General features: G+C 34.5%; 1 protein-coding gene across 11 annotated transcripts in view; it reads left to right on the forward strand.

Moving 5' to 3' along the window:
- LOC106625379 (cytokine receptor) overlaps positions 1-22837 on the forward strand; it is a 55997-nt gene that overhangs the window by 26430 nt on the left and 6730 nt on the right. For 10 of the 11 annotated variants that reach the window (XM_036376322.2, XM_036376335.2, XM_036376330.2 and 7 more), the window contains 9 exons: positions 1302-1444; positions 8874-9010; positions 9072-9177; positions 13319-13479; positions 16642-16756; positions 21319-21437; positions 21548-21734; positions 21799-22273; positions 22527-22806. In XM_036376322.2, the coding sequence (XP_036232215.2) occupies positions 1302-1444; positions 8874-9010; positions 9072-9177; positions 13319-13479; positions 16642-16756; positions 21319-21437; positions 21548-21734; positions 21799-22273; positions 22527-22806 (1723 nt within the window). The remainder of the gene's footprint in view (positions 1-1301; positions 1445-8873; positions 9011-9071; positions 9178-13318; positions 13480-16641; positions 16757-21318; positions 21438-21547; positions 21735-21798; positions 22274-22526; positions 22807-22837) is intronic. The other variant, XM_070110782.1, reaches the window with a different exon arrangement.

The following is a 22837-nucleotide window of genomic DNA, read 5'->3' on the forward strand; positions in this document are numbered from 1 at the left end:
TCCTATCTATGCTTCAACTTGTTTAACCCTTCCCTAAAAAATACGTTTTCTAGAGTGACTTTCTCAAGTTTCGAACCATGGCCGAATTGGTGCAATAATTTGGTTTAGTATAGGCGTGCAACCGCTTTTCCCTTTCCCGGGTATTCGATTTAGATCTCATTTTATGAATCCTGAAAAATCGCAGCTATCAACTATCCGGCCGATAGAACAGATTACGTCTTCTTCGGAACAAGTTCGCCAGGTGAAGTCCACTGTTTCGACTGTTCCTTGATCTCTGGCAGCAGTGGATCCACGGTTACGAAACAATGCAGAAACTCCTTCCGATTGTGCTTTAATAGCGTCAAATTCCGCTGTGAAGCGCAATCACTTTTTTGTCCGGAATGGACAAACGCTTCCTCCATAAAATGTAAATTGTGACGGTAGGGTTATTTTCTTCTCAGATTTTCCATAGAGAGTGTACGGATTTAGAACCAACTAATGAAAGGTTGTTTTGTTAGTCACATAGCTTGGACAGCACTTATCAAGCCTCTTTTTAATGTGAGCATCGAATTTTCTCTCACAAAATATTGACATTCTACATTCGTCAAACGTATGATTACTAGTCACAAGACATGAGTTTATGAAAAATACGTCGAAACGGTTCCACAATTTAGCGAACGGCGCTCTTAAAATGAGCCGAAACTGAAAAAACCAAAATGAAAGCACTGGAGGCCATTTTGGCCGAGCCGTATAACAAGTGTGTGATTGGATTAAGCTTTAGAATGGTTCAAAAAGAGTTTATTTTGAAGGCGATAATAAAAATCTGTATTGAAATATGTGTTTGTTAGTTCGGGTCAAATTTGATCTAATATTATACTATATATTTTTGAATAAGTTCTATCTTTATAAAATCCTGCTTTTAGTAATATTAATTTTTATTCAATCGATTTTTGTTGCTTTTCTCGCACCATTTCCATAAGTAGTGCCTTTTGTCTCAAATGTGTAAGCATATGCATTCACTTAATTGCCAACAGATTCCAAGAACAATACAGTCACTAAACAATAAATTCAATGAACATTTCTCTTTATTGGAAATTAATAATACCTCCATTCTTGCAACCTTCACATTTATCAACATGACCTACCTATTATTTAAGTGTGTTTAACCAATTAGCGGTACTATAGGTGGTACAACACCACAATTCAACACATATGTATGTACATATACATATATACATACATATATACATTTATATGTGTACACTTTTGTAGCAAAAGCTGACGACTAATTTCTGTTATTTCTTCCCATCATTTACTTTCAGTTGGCGAATAGCAATACTGTCCGTCGGCACCATACTCCTGCACGCGATCGCCGCATTGACGGTGGATGCGTCGGCTATAATGCTGGCGACAACAGTGCCGACAGTGCTGACAACAGCGGCGGCATTGAACCCTTCAACACCAGGTAAGTGCTTAGCACATGCTTAGAGAAGAAGCACGTGCGAAAATATTTTTGCACTTCATTTACACGTCACTCAAACACAATAGCACTATTCACGATCTGCTGAATATATTAGATGTATTGCATAGGTGGTTTCGCCGACTCAGGCAAGGTATACTTTTTAACTTTGATATTTTTATTACAATGTTCAATGAGCTATAAGAGAAGTTTGGTTGGTTAATTGATGTTAGTTACTCTGTAACAGAATATGCAAATGCCTCTAATACCATATTAAAAAACTGATGGCAGCCAAGAAGAGCTTGGTATAATTCCTAAAACGGTTATTATTTGAGTAGCCTATTTTCGTAACATATTCTCAAAATGGCCAATGCCCTGAGATTGTGGTTACGAGTCTGTAAAGATATACCTATGTAAGTATATGTAATATTTTTAATTGTTTATCAGAGATTGTCTTTTATTTGTCCTGCTGGGTTAGATCTCTTCTACAATGTTTTAGTATTTTCCATCCATTTTGAACATACTATTAAAAAAGTAAGAGCCAGTTTCTGTTAAGAGTTTCAAGATTACATTGTTCGTCCCACCTCTAGATAAATATTATTCTTTTTATTTCAAGACCCCTTAATGACTATTTCTTTCGCTTTGCAGTTCTTAACATAGCTAGACGAAGAGGAATATACTTATCTATTTAATTGTTAAGAGAAGGCCAATGCTCTAAAGATTTACTGCTTATCGCTTTTTAATGCATCTATCATCTTTGAATTAATCTTAATCTATTCAGCAAGACTGTTCCTGGGCGGAAAATTTAAAAAATCCTAATATATTAGCAAAATGAATTACCTTGTTGTAAAATCCACCTACCATTTAAAGGTTTCAAAAATTATAAAAAGCTCGGTACCATATCTCAAAGGTTTAAATAACAATTTAGGGCTAGTTTCGCTGAGAAGCAAGTGGCGCTGTTTTTTCTTCTCTAGTTGCCTTGTGTTCTACGCCCTTCTATGAGCACTTTTAAATAATACATTTTTCTTTATTACTATTTGATCAAATTTGACCCGGATATTTTCACGTTAACGTTTAATAAAAATGTTTATTACCGCCTTCAAAATAGGCTTATATGCCAAAACAAGCATGTCAACGCTTAATCCAATATTTCATACACTTGTTATAAGCTTCGGCTGGGATGGCCTTCATTGCCTTAATTTTTTTCGGTTTCAGCTCATTTTTGAAGCTTCATTCGCTATTGGATAGTTTCGACCTCATATTCATAAGCTCACGTCTCATCGCCAGTAGTGAAGCGTTAGATGAGTATAGGGTCTTCTCTTTTGCGACCTTTACTCGATGTCGGTTTTGCAAAAGATTCATGTCTTTTGGTACGAGTCTTGTATTGCCACGCTTCATATCTAAAACATTAACAAAAACCAGTAATGCCATTAACCTATGAGCTCTGTCTGAGCATTGCAAAACCGTAGAATGTGTAAAATATGAGCCTGCAAACTACCACGGGGAAAGCCAAAGCAAAGATGCCGCTGGAAAAGTTTTTATCATACAATACTTAGAGTATTTACTCTGACTCCATATGGACGTTGTTTGGCTGTAGTGGTTTCAGAAGAGGCGAACCTGTTTGGCGCTTTGTTATAGGACTTTAACCTAAGCTAACGCCTTAAAATCCTCACATAAGTAACCATTAAAAATTTGAATTGTAACTCTCCTTATTTTTTATACTGACTATTATAAAGACTAAGTTCAATAAATCGTGAATAACCCTAACCAAAGGAATGTGTAAATAAGAATAAGACTTTGGGGTTGTAGGAATTATGTTGTGACGGGTTCGATATGTTTAATCGGCTACAATGGCGAATGCCTTAATTTCGTAGAATCAATCGGTGGACCATAGGTATCAGACTATTTTACCAGGTTGACTACTATAAATCTAGAAATATATTTATTCAAGTGCAAACAATATAATCATATACAATTTTTGAACCCAATTGTATAGTTCAAGAGCTCAATTGTTGTGGTTGATATCTATGACCTTAGCAAAATCTCCCACAATTCCTTGAACCGTGCTTACATTTACATATCCGCCATTCCATAAATTTTCACATTTGCAATTTTTATTACATTCGCATAAACAAGCATATACCTACATATGTATGTACATATGTATGGTGTATGCACATTTATTTTTTATGGGCGATTCGCACACTTCAATGGCCTTTCGGTGACATTCGCAGTTCACACATGCATATGTATATAAATATATATGAACATATGTGTATGAATACACATAGCTTAGTGTTCTTGACATTTTGCGAGATTGCAATAAATTACCATTTGTTCATCAATTTCGACATTTTCCTATTAATGAAACATTTAATTTCTCATTCTATAAAATACCGGCATAACGGCAATATACAATAATTCCTACATCAACGACCGATCATCAACGTTATTTTATCGCTGTCGATTTGTTTACACTTAAGGTTTATTTACTTTATTAATTTTCGTACATACATACATATATATGCGTTTGTATAATATGGAAAAGTATGTATGTCCGCAAAATCTCAGAATACAAGAAAACAATGTAACAAATGTCAAATTACTGTTTCTAAATAAATCCAATAGCTCTTGGCCATATTCAGGAGTGTGCCACTGTTTATGTGTCTGTATGTGCGTATGTGTAATTATTTCGTAAATGCCTTGTAGGAAAATTGAAAACAAACGCCAGTAATTAATGAATTGGAACTAGTTCTCTTTTTCATAGAGATCGCCAAGCGAACGCTATTTCAAATGTTTTTCGATACTTCTAAGTGGTGTGAAAAATAGGGACTGATTGGTGTTTAGTATTACAGAAGTTTTTGGTTGGTTAAGAATTAGGGTGTAAGAACGCCATATTAAACTTAAGCCATATTATGTGGTTACATGGGTTTCGTCGACCAAAAAACGGCCTATTTTCAATATTTTTTTTTTTGCATAAAAAATTAAATATTTTATTCAAACTTTTTATTATTCCAAAGAAACAAATTTTTCTAAAATTTTGTGAAATTTTCAAAGGAAAATATTCAAAACTAAGAAAAAAGCCGCCGTTTTGACAGCAGAACTTAAAGGATCATCTGCAGTAAAAAATAAAAAAAGACGTGTTTTAAATAAGACTGTAAACTACACGAAGGAAAAAAGTGAAAAATGTATTTTTGGCAAACGTTTTGTTTAAATAGTTGTAATTGACAAACAAAAAATCCTTCGTTCAAGAACTTGTAAAGTATATCTCGAAGTCCTGTGTAAAATTTCATTAAGATGAGTTTCGAGAGAAAAAACCGTTTTAAGTGACTATATAGCTGACCTCGAACGCGCAACTTTTCAAGGCTGTATCTCCAAAACTATTTAGGACAATATTCTAAAGATGTTATAGATTTAAATAAGATAATAAAAAACATAAAACGATTTTTTGAAGCAGTAAAACTCATGTCACCCCTTATGCTTATTCTGCTCTTCAGAAATGACAAGTTCCAAGTCCCCCAACCACAATTCTGAAATCATTTGCCCAGTTTGCCCATCATAAATACTACCGGAAATTGTTGTTTGATTTGGTGGCGCATCAATACTTTCTAGTTTGTCATCCGGCCGACTTTTTTAAGCTACATTTGACGGCATTGAAAGGTCTGGGGCAGTAAAAAAAAAGGTACCCATTTTTTTATGGTTCTCGAGGAATTTGAATACCTGAAGATGTCATCCCGGTCTAACAATAGATATCAAATAGTAGCATGACGAGTTAGTTCGGCTAAATATCAAAATCTTTAACGTTCTTAGCATTCTAATTAGAAAAGTTATAAATTGAAGTTCTTCATATTTTAGTATGGTTATGAAAATTGCATGGCCTTACCGCCTTTGTCTCTTTCGACGCATGGACTATATGAATTATATAAAAGTATGTCTGTATATTATATTTTATATTAACTCAAAAACCGTGAAGGAAAGATAAACAGACAAGCTATAATGGCTACATATATCAGCGCAGTTTACCACATTTGCATTTTTTTGAATTTGGCAAAATTTCTTTCTTTCATGTTTATTAGTTTTCCTACAGGGTACATTCGTAGGAGCGAGTGCACTTTTCCTGAATAAGTATGTACATACGTATGCATGTAACTTCGAAATTCATTGTAATAATTCGAGTTTTCTGGTTTTGGTTTTGTATTTCATTCTGTAGTGCCGCTTTGGTGCACCTGTCACTTTTCTAAGGCAATACAACTGCTTATGTATGTACATACATACATATGTATGTGTGTGTGTACGAATATATCCAGGTTTGAATATAAAGCCATATGATGTTATTTTTCTTGTGGATTTTAAAGTATTTTACACGTTAAGTGTTAATTGTATTCCATGGAAGTGAAATGTGTGAGATGTTGTTGTAGCATCGTAAGTATTCCCCGAAAATATTAGAGTAATCAAAATATGTATATGTAAGTATATTTATATATATTACAAAAATACACATACATACATACATATTTAATTTTAATTTTATGGTATACTAATACACTTACATACATACCAATATAATGTTATTGTTTATTTAGCAGTACATTTAGCGCTTAGGAAATAAAACACTGTCAACAATTGTTGAACTTCTTAAACAGCTGAGTGCTTTGTCCGCTTCATTACCAGAATTATCGGAGAGAATATAAAAATATAATATTGTATAATACAATTAATTTAAACGAAATGATATGTAAAATATGTAACAATTCTTGTTATTAAAATTAGTTATAAAAGATATGGTTAGATTATTACATGAATAGTTTAAATCGCACGGCATGAAAATAGCTTAAAGGGGGAAAAAAATACGTACTTACAAACTAAAATTGGATTTAATAATGTTCATTAAACTCGTATCTATGACTCAATGGGAAAATGTCATAGTAATAGAATGGTTGATATTCGATATACATATGTACATGTATGTATGTACCTAAAATCACTCATCGAGTTGCAATACAAATTCTTATGTTTATAAAAATGTGACCATTCGCCAGTGATTGATTTGCTGTTATATATTTCTTACGGGGGCACTGTCCGCAGCTTGCAACACAAATTTTACATATGTATAACAAATAATTATTAAATCTTAAAGTTTTGAAAGAGCTGCTTAGGGGGTATTTTAGTCTATAGTCATGAATATCAGGAAATTTTTGGAGTGTCGCAAAAAAAAGCAAGTAATATTTTAGCAATTTACTTGTTTTAATTAGTATTTTATTAACATTACAAAAATACAGGAAAAAACTCAAACAATTAAAAATTTCAAACATTAGCAGCTGATAAAAGGGGGCGTCTCAATAATTTGATAAGTGAGCATACCCACGACTTCAATCCTCCTAGCGATCGGAAACTAAAAAATAATTTTTAAGTTAAATTCTAGAATAATGTCGCAGTGTTCGGTACTACGGAAATGTTGGAAAAAAGTATTTTTCACGAAATGGGGGTTGTCTGAAAAAAAAAAATAATTTTTTTATAATTTTTTTGATTTCTTCGAATTTTTTATAAATAGTTAAAATTGAAATTTGGGAATATGGGAATATGGGAATATGGATAGTTCCAGACATGGACAAATCTTTAAAGAAGACTCTCAGAAATCGTTTTGAAAAAAACAATTTCGAAAAAAACGCGTTTTAAGTTTCAGTTCCGGTCAAAACAGTTTCAATGCCAGGTCAGCAAAATACCTACTTATATATCCGAAAATAATTTGAAGTTTGAAAATACTTTTGTAAACTTATTCTTGAAGTGTTAAACTTTGAAAATATAAAATAAAATTTTTCTTTTCAATGCCGAGTACTTTTGCATAAATATACAATACATACATACATATGTATCTAATTTTGAAAGACGAACAGAAATGTAAAACTAATTCAATTAGTGAGTGTTGTGATAAATTATTTCGCATAAAACCGGATCTTTGGAAATTAAAACTTGGCTTTAATTATATTTTTTCCAAAAATTACAAATTCTTTGAAAAAAATCATTTGCAAACATATATTTAAATATAATTGCTCACCTAGTCGAGCTTGCGCATTTCATCACTTAATGTATTTTGTGAACTGATGTTATTGATACTCTGGAAGAGGCTAATTTTACTAAATTCTTGAGGTTTATTGTTTACAAAAAGAAAATGAAAAATATGTATGTACAGACTTGCTTACAGTCAATATTTACAAACACAATTAGACTCAAAATTAAACCCTCATGGTTAACAATCGTGGAAATCTGTTATTGCGAGCCGTGTGTGTCGCCTCGAGCAACGAAAGAAGTGCCCCAAAGAACAGGGTAACATATTTTACTTAGTTTTATTTTTTTTATATTTGTTACTGTTGCGGTAGGTAATCTTCAATTAATCATCTTGTGAATTTGGTGGAAATTTTCGTTCGTATGAAAGAGTTATAAGCGAATCACATTCACTTCGCAGTTACAAGTTAACCGCGAAAGCTTTAGATTTAAACATTTAATTGGAAAGCAACTAAGTTAGACGCAAATTATTGTAAATTATGTTGGAGCATGTGATAACTATGGGAGAGACTAATTCGAGAAGCTATTATAGATTTAACGTTAAAAATCTTTATAATTTGACTTCAACTAAATGACTTACGCTCTGCTATGAAGAAATTTCAGACGAAGCAATCTTAGAAATCTGTTACGAGTCAGCGAGGTGTTTTAGGAAAATTCTTGAGATCAATAGTTTGTGACTTATGTAACAGCAAAAATAAAACTTGTTGAAGAGAATTGTTAAACAAAGTATACCATATTTCGTAGTCGAAAGGAATTAATCTTGACAAAGTTCCTTTATAAACCAGATTTTTTGTAAATAAAACTCTCCTCGTTTCGAATGTATGAGTATTAGGCTTTTTATCGTAAAGAAATATATATGTACGTACATACAAACTACAGCTTTCAAATATTCCCATATGCGGTTTTCATCGGTCAATTGAGAGGTAATAGCTTCCTACGGTTTCATATAAATTGATTAGGTTTGACTTTATCGAAAAACACAGAATTTCAGGCAATTTTTTTTTAATGGTGAAAATCGGCAGATAAACTTGTAGGGTCATAATCAAATCGCTCCCAAACACACACCAATTTGCATATGGAGATCGAATTTCACACGAATATAAAAAAGGTTGTACCGAAAGAAAGTCTATTCGGTTTGCGCGCACACGCTTTAAATGGACCAGTCCGGGTCATATTTGATCAGGGTATATCTATAGGTTGAAGATGATTGACTTCAAAACGCAAATATGTAGGAACCTTTTCGTCACTGGTATACCAAATATTTGTCTAATCAATGTGTTCAATTCTATATTAATATTTTTATTTGTTAGTAAATTTATTTCTATTACATTTTAGTAAGACCTGTTATGTTACTCTCTTATTTATTTTGCAGAGTTTGTCAAACGTAGCATCAGAGTGGGTTACAATGGCAACGCAGTTATAATATGTAAAACATCCGATCCATCAAAAACATGGTTTCATGAAGTTATAGAAAATATAGAAAAAAAACCACTGCATATTAACAATGAGGTAAGTCGATTTTAAGCATTTTAGTTTTGCTTTGTACAAATTTTAAAAATAATTTTTCCAGATTGCAAATCATTATGCGTTGCTGCTCTTAAAAGGTATAGAACGAAACGGTACCTACCGATGCATGCAAGGTGCGAAAATATTGAGCGAAACGATGCTGAAAATTGGTAAGTACCTAAATATTTTTAGTTTTACGAAATACAACTCTTTTAAACTATCATAATTATCAGGAAGATATATCACTAAACGATCGAGAAATTTAATGCATTAGAAATGTATTAAAGTATTTCTTTCTGAAATTTCAAAAGCCGCTTCGATATGTTAGGTGTTAAAAAAAAATAATATATTAGTTCCTTAAAAAAATCGCTGAATTTCAATTGATTGCTTGTCTTGTAGATTTGTTTTGTAACTACAAAGAAAAGGTCTTCAAACTTTCTGTTAATATCTTTGTTAGTCAAAACTATGAACAGCTTATTTTTTTATTTTTCGCTTTATGCTTCCATTCGAAAATGTAGAGTATTGTGCTCTACATTGGTCACTAAAAGATATGGTCTGCTAAAAGAATAAGAGATTTCAAGCGAAGTAGCATGACATGGTATCTACATTAAGCATAATATTTCCACTTCTTCCCAGATGTATCAGCTTAGGCTCTGAATCGCTTGTCAGCTGGAATTCCAAATGCGATTTCAGAGAATTCATAAAAAAAATATATATTTTTAGAATATAATAATCAGAAAAGGTTATAGCGTTGTATATTTTTTTGGAAATAAATCGCACATTACTTTGCAACTGCTAATTTTGAGTACAATTAAAAGCTTTAATAATACATAGTTTATGTTCAAAATCGTATATATGTATGTTATGTACGTACTAGCTAGTGTTCCTTATCTTCATTAATTTTTTTTTAATCTCGCAACATGTTGCTACAGAGTATAATAGTTTTGTTCACCTAACGGTTGTTTGTATCACCTAAAATTAATCGAGTTAGATATAGGGTTATGTATATATAAATGATCAGGATGAAGAGACGAGTTGAAATCCGGGTGACCGTCTGTCCGTCCGTCCGTGCAAGCTGTAACTTGAGTAAAAATTGAGATATCTTTATGACTCTTGGTACACATGTTTCTTGGTACAGTAAGACGGTTGGTATTGCAGATGGGCGTAATCGGACCACTGCCACGCCCACAAAACGCCATTAATCAACAAGACTGTTATTTGGTACACAGGATCACATTAGGGAGGGGCATCTGCAGTTAAAATTTTTTTTTTAAAGTAGGCGTGGTCCCGCCCCTAATAAGTTTAATGTACATATCTCCTATACCACTAATGCTATTATAACAAAATTCACTGGAAGCAAATGTTTTTAGAACCTCTACCTACAGTGTGAAAATGGAATGTGAAAATGGAATGCGATTAATCAAGCACTAAACACGCCAGAGACTTTAAATTATATCTCTGGGATGGTATCAGATGACTTTATACGTTCAAAATCAAAGAGTGGGCGTGGAACCGCCCACTTTTATGTGAAACCCCATATCTTGGGATCTGCTTAACCGATTTCAACCAAATTCGGTGCATAACGTTTTTTTCATATTTCTATCTTTTCATATAAATCGGACTACAATCACGCCTATTTCCCATATAACACCATTTTCAATTCCATCTGAATCTTTCACTTTCCACTATGCATATCAAGCAAAAATGATTGTATCGGGGTAAAACTTTGCGTGAATAATGCGTTTCAAGTATGCCACCTTGTGACCAAAAATTTTCTAAATCGAGTCAAAACTGTTCAAGCCCCTAGGTAATGAATATGTGGACCCCAGTGCCTATAGTTGACCTACCACTGAAAATATCAGTCAATCCACAAAGAAATCTCAAACGAGTATACCATTTGACTTTGCGAGAGTATAAAATGTTCGGTTACATCCGAACTTAGCCCTTCCTTACTTGTTATTATTGTTATTGTTATTATTTTTTGTCAACGAAATCAAATTCTATGCAGATTCGTAGAAACTGAAATTGAAATATTTTAGCACAATGTGGACCCTGAACAACCCCAAATATTTTCGGAAATTTCTGCATCATCACATTTCAGATATTTCTGAAAATGAACTAATATGAAATGAACACCGTGCTTAGCGACCTTCCTTAATGATATGATTTTTGTTGTACAATTTGCTTTTGCTTCAAAAATAAGTCACAGTCTCGGCGATTACCCCTTCGTTGCCGCTAAATTTCTTTCCCGCGAACACTTTCATGAGATTTAAGCATCCAATTTGCATTGTGTTGATAAAGCACAACTTTCTTCTTCTTTATCAAATGAGGTCAAACCCCAGCGATTTCGTCAGTAAAAATGCGAATTTTCCAACAACTACAGCTTATCAGCCTGCCTGTATAAAGTGATGTGTAAGCGTCAATTATGTACGAGTACGCTTGATCTCTTTTTTGTACGGTTTTTTTTACAAGGTTGTTAAAGCAGAGCATGCCCTTTTATACGAGGATTGTATTGGATGGAAGATCACGTATAAAAAAGATTCCTGTGAATAGCAGATCCATAAAAGCGAAGATGCAGCAGTTTTATGGCACATTAAAAAGTGAAGAGTCTTCCACTTTAGTGGATGCCATGCGATTTCATTGTCATACCAGTAATGGCTGGTTAAGAAAAAGTTCACTATGTGAAAATTAGAGGAGAAGCAGCCTTAGCAGATGAAGATGCAACAAGAGAGTTTCCCAAAATGTTTCTAGAAACAATCACGTTGAGAGGTTATGAGGCTCATCAAGTATTCAATGCGGATGAGACGAAACTTATTTGGAAAAAAATGCCTACTCGGATTTATGTGACAAAGAAAACTAAAGTCTGCGAAAGGTTTTAAAGCAGCAAAGGAGCGTGTCATATTGTTGTTAAGTAGCAACGCATCAGGAGACAAAATGTTGAAGCCTCTTCTTGTTAACGAAAATCTTAACCCTTGGGCTTTAATAAGGTTAGAATGTTTTGTTTTAAACACTGGTATGTATTTTAGTTCGATAATTCGTTTCTCAGGTATCGGCAAAGCCAAGCTTCCGGTGCATTGGATGACAAATAAAAAGGCTTAGATAACAGCTTCACTTTTTAAGAACTAGTTCTTAAATCATTTTGTGCCTGAGTTTGCGAGAGTATCCGCGTTCAAAAAATAAGTAGGTGCTGGAAAAACCTGTGGGTGGATGTCGCGGTAATGTGGTCTGAGAATATCTGATCATCTGATATTTTCAAGTTTCCTACACGATCGGATGAGAATGATTTCACGATATAAGCATTGAAAATATCAATGTATGTTTCGCAAATTTGCTATTTCTGATGATGAGATTTTGCAAAATTTTTATAAAAACGATGCCAATGACAACAAAGAGAATGAGGAAAGGAAAGAACATTCCAGCGCTGCTAGCCTTAGTGCAACTTTGATCCAAAATTTGCTAAATTGTGGACAGGACTAGGAAATGATTTCCTCAACTTGGACCTAAACACAGAACAGTCTGGAAGATTTCAGCGCAAATTAAATGAAGCAGTAGAATGCTACCGTGAGCTGTATGAATAAGTAAAGGCAAAGAAGACAGTGATTAATGACGGATTTTTTAAAATCATAAACGCAATTTATTTATATGAACTTTGAAATTTATTATTATTTTTTTACCATTCCGAGAATATTTTTGGTTTGTTCCTTTTAACAGTGATACATATTTATTTTACATAATACCATGAAAATCTGTTTTAATTGTGTAAATTCTCACTGTACGAATAAATAGATTTACATGTAAAATGAGATCTATTACACGTTTAAATTGGTGCTAATAGTGAGTTTTATATGAAAAACAATTTTTTTGCACGGTTTTTATTTCATGGGTAATTTACTGATCCAATTAACTATGCAAAAAGGAGATCAAGTGTACTTCCATATACTTACCATTTGTATGCCTCTTTCTAAGTTCAATTCTTGTTTTGTAGATAAGTGCAGAAGTCTTTGAAAATGGTAAAAAGTGAAAGAAATTCATGGTAGATTGAAACGAACGATAGATTGGTGGAAATCAAAAGAATCCGTTGTTGGCCCTTAAAAATTCAACCGAGCCTATCCCACCCTTCTTACGGGCCTCAGATCGCCCGTAAATTATTTTTCCTTTAACTTTTGCTATTTTATCCTTAATTTTCAATATGTTTCAGCCTACTATAATTTTTTTGCTTTCAAAAATTATCCACCCCGCTCTATTCTTTTATGATACAAATTTTAGTCTTGTGTTCAAAATATAATTATTTCATCTAATATTTGTTTTTAGCAGCACCAGACTTAACATCGCCGGAGCAAATACAAATTGGAACCGGTGATGACGCCGCACTTGTTTTTGTCCATGACAGCAACATCAACAACATCGGTTATTCCAGTCGAATATTGCCTCGAAATTACAGTGATTATAGAGACGAAAAATTCAATCAAATTGTAAGTACATATATAAGAAGCATATATGTAGATACATACATTAATTTAACAATAATAAGTTTAATACTCCCGATTCTTACAAATGTAATGTCGACACGACTGATTGCTGTTCAACAGCAATCCGTCAAGCGAAGTAGTAACTGATTTAGCAACAACCGATGTTGGCATAATGTCAACTTTCAAAACAAAAACATTAACCAACCTATACACACACATTTACATGCATACACACACACATGGTTGCATGGAAAAAACCCCATAAAATGTATGGATTTTACAGAGGGCTGAGTAGTGGCGCAGCAAGTTTTGCTTTATCACACAACCCATGCGAGACAAACGCTGCAAGTGCATACTACAAAGAAAGCTGGAACGTATCACACTATAGGCGGGTTGGATAACTGGGCGCCCCTCTAAAAAAGTTCTTTTTGAAGAGTTTTTATTTCAAAATTGTTTAGAGCATTCTGCGCTTAAATAAGTCGTTGACCCAAGGCATCCAAAAAATTATCTAAAGAATTAACCAGTAGAGATTTGGGAGAGTTATATAGTATGTACCTAGTGATAAAAAGTCTCCAATTTTACTTTCAGTGCTGTTTGAGTAAATTTAAGCGGGAGCCAAATCTATTTTTCTTATATGTGCTTGCTCTTTTTAACCTTTTTTGCTTTCTAGGTTCTAAATTATGAAATGTTTAATCTTTTATAAAATATATTTAAGAAATATGTTCACGAAAATAATTTGAAAATCTGATCACTTCGGTCCCATGGCGGCTAACTAGATAGTGAAGAAATTTCTTTATTGAGCATGTGTCCGATAATTGGTGGGTTCGAAATATAGCTAATAGCAGTAGCCTCTCGATAAGACGATAAATTATATTCTCTTCTCTCCAGTGCCTTAAAATGAATTGTTCCGCGGGACAGCCATTGCCTTGGGCCCCCATCAGCGTTGATCCGGCCATGGCTAAAAGAGCTTTTACATATGTAGATACACTCATACATCTAAATGAGTGCTGGCCGAGCTGAACAGTAGTGGGCATTGAACGTCCTCCACTGAATACCATTAGCAATATGTTGCAAACATTGTTGCTTATGCATTGCACATCTCCAACTCATATATCGTTAGTATGCATGTAAGTTTGTGGTATGTGATATTCTCAGTATTGTTTGCACATTGAGTCAACAATACTTGAACCGACCAAAAGCGGAGTATTTGGTGGAACAAAATTAAGAGTAGAACATAATAAGGAATATATATATAGATATATGTATCGTATATAGCCAACAACAAGAATCACACACACGCATACAGCGGTGCACCTCAAAGTAAAAAATGCAAATAAATACATACATACAAACATGTTTGTTTTTCCTGATTTAAAGAGTTTCAGGTTGCATACTACACACATCACCTGCGATGCTTCCACATGCGCAGAAATACATAAGTGTGCATATAAAAGGTACACTAGCAGTCAGGTAAATGTTTATTAAATGGGTTATATCCATTTGCAAGCCAGAAAAAACGTATTTTTTGTGCATATTTTAAGAGGCATTTTTAGATTCCCTTGATCCGTAGCTGATCTCCACGAAGACCTCCGAATTAAGTTGTCGGGCGGTTAGGAAGATTTTTCTACTTAAAATTATCTCAAATTCAAAAACCAAAAAAAAACTGTTGTTATTACAATAGATGAATGCAGGCAACGATCGAAGTACTAATCAAAATTTTAATTTTGCTAAAAAAAGTCGTTTTTGTGAAAAAATTAACATTTCAGAGTGGCTTAAAAAATCGAAATTATTAACAAAAACTTATTTTTCGATCATCACCTGGTAAATATATCTGAGAAGGCTTTGTAAAAATTTTTTCTCACCGACTCTACCACCTAATTCGAATTGTTATCTTTTGAATAAGCTTAATATCTAGAGCTAAAGAAGAAATCTCACGAAATCTTGATTAAATATCAGATAAGCTTTCTCCTTGAAAGAATTTAAATTCTTTAAAAATCATTATCCATCATATATCTAATAACTTCCAAAGAAAATTTTATAGAGGCACTTGCTGTTGAAATATATTTATTTCCTCGAATCTGACTCGATTACTCCGCTGTCGAAGTAGTTACTTTTGTTTTTGGATTAAGTTTTCTATGCTATCAATCTCTTAATATACTCGATAACATTGGGGTTGCAAAATATCCGCTTTTATTATATTATCGGTTGATCTTCAGTACTCTTCAGCTCCGCATCTGCTGACGTACAACCGTATGATGAAGATGAATGCCAAACGATCATGTGAAGACTTATCTTAGTGACGCGCAGTGCACGTCACACGTTTGCGCCTTACCGGTACTGGTAATGCAAACTTACTGTATACATGGTATATGCTAGACTCTACTTCTGCTGGCTATAGCTTAAAGCCACCAACTAATAGCAAATAACAAGAATTGTAATAACTTTATTTATATTACTAGTATTTTGCTTGTTGGCTTCTTTTCCCTATCGTCTTCACGTTTGCCCGGTAGCATTTGTGAAATCCATGAAATCGGTTTTTACGTGAAGCATTTTGAATTCTCACGTTCCCTAAATACAATTTACGACTGCGTCTTCAACATATTATACATACAAGTATGTATATAGATTGACTTTTTCGCGCGAATCTGTTATCGCCGGTGCCGCATTTACATACTTGTGTCTCGTTGATTGATTTAATTAAGACTTGCTGGCAATTGACCGTGCGCGTCGGCGGATAATACCGTTCGCTACATGGCGCAAGCGCCCCAAATGTTTGATACGCTTGTCAATCGTGTACACTTTTGACGATTTACATTTTCCTTGCGATCTGTACTCTTTGTGCGAACGTTTGTTTTTGACATATTAATATGTATGTAAGTCACATGTGTTCTTGTTTAGATTTATGCGTCTATCACTCAAGCCAACCGCTAGACAATCGACACTCCGTTTAAGGCGAATTTAGAACATTTTGAATTCTAGCTAACTGCATTTGATTCGTGCAAAGTCACTGACACTCTTCCTTGCCAGATCCTCGTATAGTCCATTTCTATGTATACAAGTATAATTGCTTCGCATACATATAACATTATATTTAACATATTATAAATATAATATATAACATATCGTTTGTTTTTGTAATAATTTTTTACATTTCTACAATTTCAGGAAGTCGATGAGCAGACAACATTGCTTTTGATAAGGAATGCATCAGCTCAAAAGTCTATATTCACGTTTGAATATGAGGATAATCAACGCAGTCATGAGTGGGAACTCGATGTGGGTGAGTAGAAATTCAGTTGTTGTATTTTCTATCTGTGTGTATACGACATATATAAAACTATATCCTTTTTTACTCGTTCCTGGCGCATATGGCATCAACAAGATTACGCCATCTCACACAATTAAGGGCTGCGGTCAGTAACGACATTCTCCGCGTTATCTTTGTTCGGCATCGACTTTTGCACTTGCGGATTCCAGTCACGTGACATCCACGTAATGCTGTCTGTTGTCTTCCGCTTTAGTTGCTTCAGTATGAGATTCGCTTTTGTTAATCTCCTTATAATAGTCCTTGGTTGCTTATCGTTTTGAGGCCGAATATTTAGTAAATGATTCGTAGGCACTTGTTTATGAATGCTTGGAGTCTTTGAGTGATCAAGTACGAGCCCAGCCATGTTTCGCTACCATACAGCAGCGTCGACTCCACGCATACGGAGAATATACCGAGTTTTATGCTTCTCTAGATTTGTGAATTTGCCCACGACGAACGCCGCTCTTGCTTTGCGCATTCTCCAGTTGGCATCCGCTTCTGCTTCTCCGTCGGTAGTTATTGTGTTTCTGAGGTAGCAGAAGCTGTCGAAGGACTCGATTTCATGATTTTAAATCTTTATTTGGCTATTGCTAACGGGATTGACTCTCATGGCCTTCGTTTTTAGAATGTGTATCTCAAGTTCGACAGGAGGAGGCCAGCTCGACTAGGTTATTGATCTTTTCTTGCATGTCGGAGAACGGATTGCTGATGTTGCAGTTGGGAAGCCTTGCTAACAGGGATAATGGGATGCCCAACTCTTTCCAGTGTGAGAGCGCCTCAAAATTAGCGTTTTTTATAACAATTTCCATTGTAGCCAGATGGGACAAAATAATAATTTTTGGGAATTTAAATTAAAATACCCATCATTTATTAAGATTAAATATTATTATACATGTATCCGTTAAACATATGCAGAAACTTTTTATACTCTTTTTTTTTTGTGATTTTGTGATTTATTAAAGAAGTGATTTTTGAACTTTCAATACGTAATCAAAAGAATAAATGTATTAGCTCTCAATTAATAAATGTTTTTAAAAATTTTCAATTGAAAATCAATACCACTTAGCATGACATCACAAAAGATATTATCACATAAATTTCAATTTCGCGTTTTCTTTCATTTTCACTGTTTTCCAATTTTTGTTAGTGATCTTCAACAGCAGCAACAAATCTCTCTGTTCACATATTTTTCTGTATGATTTTAATCTGGCCGTCCCTCTTTTTCCAATTGCTAAACGTCAGACCTACTGAACTTTGACAGTTGCTTGAGTTCAGTAGGTTTTGACGTTTATGAATTGCGTTCTAATTTCCAGTGAGAGACGAGTTGAGCTTGGATTCAAAAAGAAGCTCGATGTTTGGGTTTCACACGAACTAACGCAAAAAAACATTATGGACCGAATTTCCATCTGCGAATCGCTGCTGAATCGCAACAAAATCGATCCGTTTCTGAAGCGGATTGTGACTGGCGATGAAAAATGGGTCACTTACGACAATATCGAGCGCAAACGGTCGTGGTCAAAGCTCGGGGAAATGGCCCAGACGGTGGCCAAGACCGGAGTGACGGCCAGGAAGGTTTTGCTGTGTGTTTGATGGGATTGGCAAGGAATCATCTACTACGAGCTGCTCTCCTATGGCCAAACGCTTAATTCGGCCCTCTACTGCCAACAACTGGACCGCTTGAAGGCAGCACTCATCCAGAAGAGGCCACCTTTGATCAACAGAGGCCGAATTGTGTTCCATCAAGACAACGCCAGGCCACACACGTCTTTGGTGACGCGCCAGAAGCTCCGGGAGCTCGGATGGGAGCTCCTAATGCACGCACCTTATAGTCCGGACCTGGCACCAAGTGATTACGATCTTTTCCTGTCCATGGCGTTCGCGCTTAATGGTGAGAAGTTGGCCTCAAGAGAGGCCTGTGAAAATTGGCTCTCCGAGTTTTTTGCCAATTAGGACGGAAAATCAATAAAAAAAACCGAATGAACTTTTTATTTGACCAATATTACAAAATCACCAAAAAGGGTTTAAATAGTTTCTGCATATGTTTAACGGATACATGTATAATAATATTTATTCTTATGCAAATTCAAAATACAAATTTATTTTAATTTCTGTCACTTCATAACCCGATTTTAAGCGAATAAGGCGTATACTCGTATAACACAGAAATCAAAAATCAGATTCAATTATGAAGACTCAGTGAGAAAGTCAACAGTAAAAATATACCATTAACATCGGACAGCTATAACTGATAATATTTTAGATCTTTTGCGTATAATATCTTTTTTTGCCATCGCTTCTGCTTACCACTCTTTTGTTCCATAGAAGATATAAAAAAAGGTTTTCTGATTAACTTTTAACAGCTTAGGCCACTTTAAATATAATTTTAGGTTTTGATTTAACTCAACGTGACCAGTAATGGTAGGCCAAATATGTAGAGCTTCGATCAACGAAAATTGTTGAACCGTCACTGTCCAGTTGAGGGAGGTTTCACTGTATATTCGAAAATATCGAAAGTAATAAGTGGATATTTATTACAATAATGCATCTTGAATAAATATATCCCCATATTTTTACCTGAATACATATCGAGCTGATTACGCCGGCATATTCGTTTAATCGCGTCATAAAATCGATTACAAATTCATTTAAAGAAGCATTAAGCACCGAAACGACCAATAACTCAGTAACTGGCCGCATTTCGATCACCTTGCCTTAATGGCCCTTATTTTGGCGCATAGATGCACGTGCCGGGAATACTCTTACTTGGAACTGAAGCTGATTACCTGAAATTAATTAGCAACTATTGAATTACAAAAGCTGTAAAAGTGCACACACACACATATTTAGATATTACATGTGTGGAAAGGTATTCATTTCAATTGATGGGAAACTGTTGCTTACGATCTTCCATAAATTCTTGAACTATATTGTAGTAGCTGTTGCATAAAATCTTTCCATCATAAATTTGTGTAACGCTGCCATTATGACGGTCCTTGTTCAAGTATGCAACCGAGTCCGCTTCGTTTTCGAACTCACAGTCCGATTGGTAGGTTGGCATGGAAAGAAGATTTGGTCGAAATGTTTGAAAATTTAGACTGCATGACAAAGCTGCCTGTTCTACTTCCTCGAGTCAAATATGGTAGTCTGCAGTTATAAAATCTAGTATTGTAAAGGGTGTTTTGTTTTAGAAGTGTGTTTTACAATGAGGCAATATTTTTTAGAAGTTGGTCCTTTTGACAGCTGTTAGTTGATTTGTACCTAGCTTGGTTTGCCATTTCATAATGAATAGACTTACTCTGTAAACAAGGTTTGCAAACCGTGCAAATTTGTCACCAAATTATAGGTTCAGTTCGCGCTGTGTCCAATCTTCGGTCGACATAATCGCCCAGCAGAATCGGTAATTTTAGCATGGATGGGTTTTGCACCACGTTTACTTTAGTGGCGTATCCGCAGAGACTTGTATCTTGGAATGGCTTGTATCTTGGTAAATCTCCCTAAAATTTATTCCTTTCAAAAATGCTTGATACTAATGGATTCTGGTGGTTCTCAATAGGTGTTCTAATCTAATAAAATTTCGGCGAATAAGGATTTTGCAAATGTGGCCCCTTTCCGGAGCCCTGAACGACTGGCGATCTGTGATATAGTCATCTAAGATCGAAAACGTAAATCAGAGCAAGAAAAATGGTTAACCTGTGTTGAACCGAAGCTAGTATAAAATAATAATCTTTAATTTTCAAATTCAAATTTTCTATGCAAGAATGTAATTTTTATCAGTATGGTAGCTATACCATAAGTTAAAGTGGTCCGATCTGAACAATTTGTTCGAGATTATAGGCTTGCCTTGGAATACTATTCCAGCCAAATTTCATGATGATATCTTGTCAAATAAAAAAAGTTTTCCCGACAAGCACCTGATTTGGTTCATTACTATATGCTATAGTAGTCCGATCTAAAAATTTATCTCCAAAATTGATAGCGTTGTCTTAGGCTATGCAAAATTTCCTGAAGTTAGTGCCTTGTCAAAAAACGTTTTTCTTACATGAACTTAATTTTGATCGATCAGTTTGTATGTTAGCTATATTCTATACTGAATCGATATCGTCAATTCCGGCAAATGAGCAGCTTATTGGTAAGAAAAAGACGTGTGTAAAATATCAGATCGATATCTCAATAACTGACGTAGTAGTTAGCGTATGTGCAGACAGACAGAGAGATGTACGTCGACTTAGTACGTGACGCTGATCATCCGCTTCGATGTTTCCTGCTGGGTGTTGCAAATTTCATGACAAACTTAATATACCCCGTGCAGTGGGTATAGAGAAAGTTTGACCTTGCAAATAGTTTTAAGACAATTAGATCTGATAATTTGTAGAACGGTATTTATATATTCTTTAGTTTGTCTACCCTAACTCGTTTAGCTGCATGTAACGGTATTTATGCGCCATACAACGCTGGTTCCCAACTAATTGCAATCTAATCACTTGCACGCTAATTCAAGTAAAAACCAAAAAATGTATATAAACTTTTTTTTGCAGGAAAAGCTCCGGAGTCAGTAAGCAGTTTTCAATGCACAGGTTACAACTATGAATCTATGAGATGCAGAATGTTCTATCCACCAAATAACTTACCAACAGAATATAAAATAACATATGTAGTAAGTATTACTGGTAGTTTATATAATAGGCACTATAAAACTAAAAAAAATTTTAATTACTGAAAAAGAAAACGGAACTTAACATACACTTTTTCAATGTTCACATTTAGGCATTGAACAAGATTTTGCATTGCAAACTAGACAACGGCTCATTCCATAATATAACGTTGAAGACGTTAAATACTGGCGATTACTGCACTTATATTCCATCCGCCAACTTTCATAATTTCACTTTGATCGCGACGAATGTTTTAGGAGAGTACACGAATAAATTTTCCATAAACACCCATGAGCGCGGTAAGTTTTGAAGACAGATCTTTTATGTTTCTTGAATATTTTTCATGCTTCCTATTACTTGCAGTCATACCGGCTAAATTGCAAGTCAATGTGAGTAATAAAACCCCCAACAGCGTGCGCTTATCTTGGGAAAACGATAAGAAATATTCCTATGAACGTGGATTGGAATATAATATTACTGTTGAACCGGTTAACTTCAAAAAGTACAATTTAACTAAATACAATTTAATTAAATACAGTGCTCTCTTGAAATATGATTTTATACTCGAAAACCTTTCCTATGCCTATTGGCCATATGTTGTGAGGCTAACAGCGCGTGTTAATTGCAATACATGCGAATGGAATGAACCAACTGAAGTGACCTTTAATACCACCGAACGTATACCCGATCGTGCGCCACACACTTATGTTGGTGGTTTCTACAATTATGGCAATGACACAACCCTATATTGGGAGGATTTGCCAGATTATGAGAGGAATGGTAAAAATTTCACTTACGTCATTCAAAAGTTGGATATGCATGGACAAAAGTTGTACGAGTAAGTAAATTCTCAAGCTTAGAAAATTTGTCGTAAATTGTATATATTTTTATACCATCAAAAAACTTCCAGTGTTATCTGCTCTAAGTTAGATACTTTGTTACTTTGTTAGGTACAACAGCAGCTTGCTTTTTGCAAGCAAAATTTTAGGAGTGTAGAGTTTTTTTCCCAAAACACACACATATGAATTCGTCTCCGTTTAACATTTAGTCAACTCAATTGAAAGAAATTTAACTTTATTTTTTTTTTGCAGTAAAAAAGAAACCAAAAACACAATAGTTGCTTTTCATTGGTCTAAGACGCCTAAAATGTATAAAATATTCGCCAAAAATGCAGTCGGTGTTTCGTCAAATGTAAGCATAATACGCGTCCCACCCAGCGATATGAATCCGCCATTAGAAATTGAGAAGTTGTTTGAAAATGGAGCATTCAAATTAAAATGGAAGCATCCACATGACTACGAAAAGCGACCACCAAGCAACTATACTGTCTTCTGGTGTCAGCAAATGTTGATGAAGAGGACTGAGTGTGAAGTAAAGCAATATATACTACTATACAGTTTTT

Source organism: Bactrocera oleae, chromosome 5 (assembly GCF_042242935.1).
Source record: "Bactrocera oleae isolate idBacOlea1 chromosome 5, idBacOlea1, whole genome shotgun sequence".
Lineage (NCBI taxonomy): Eukaryota > Metazoa > Arthropoda > Insecta > Diptera > Tephritidae > Bactrocera > Bactrocera oleae.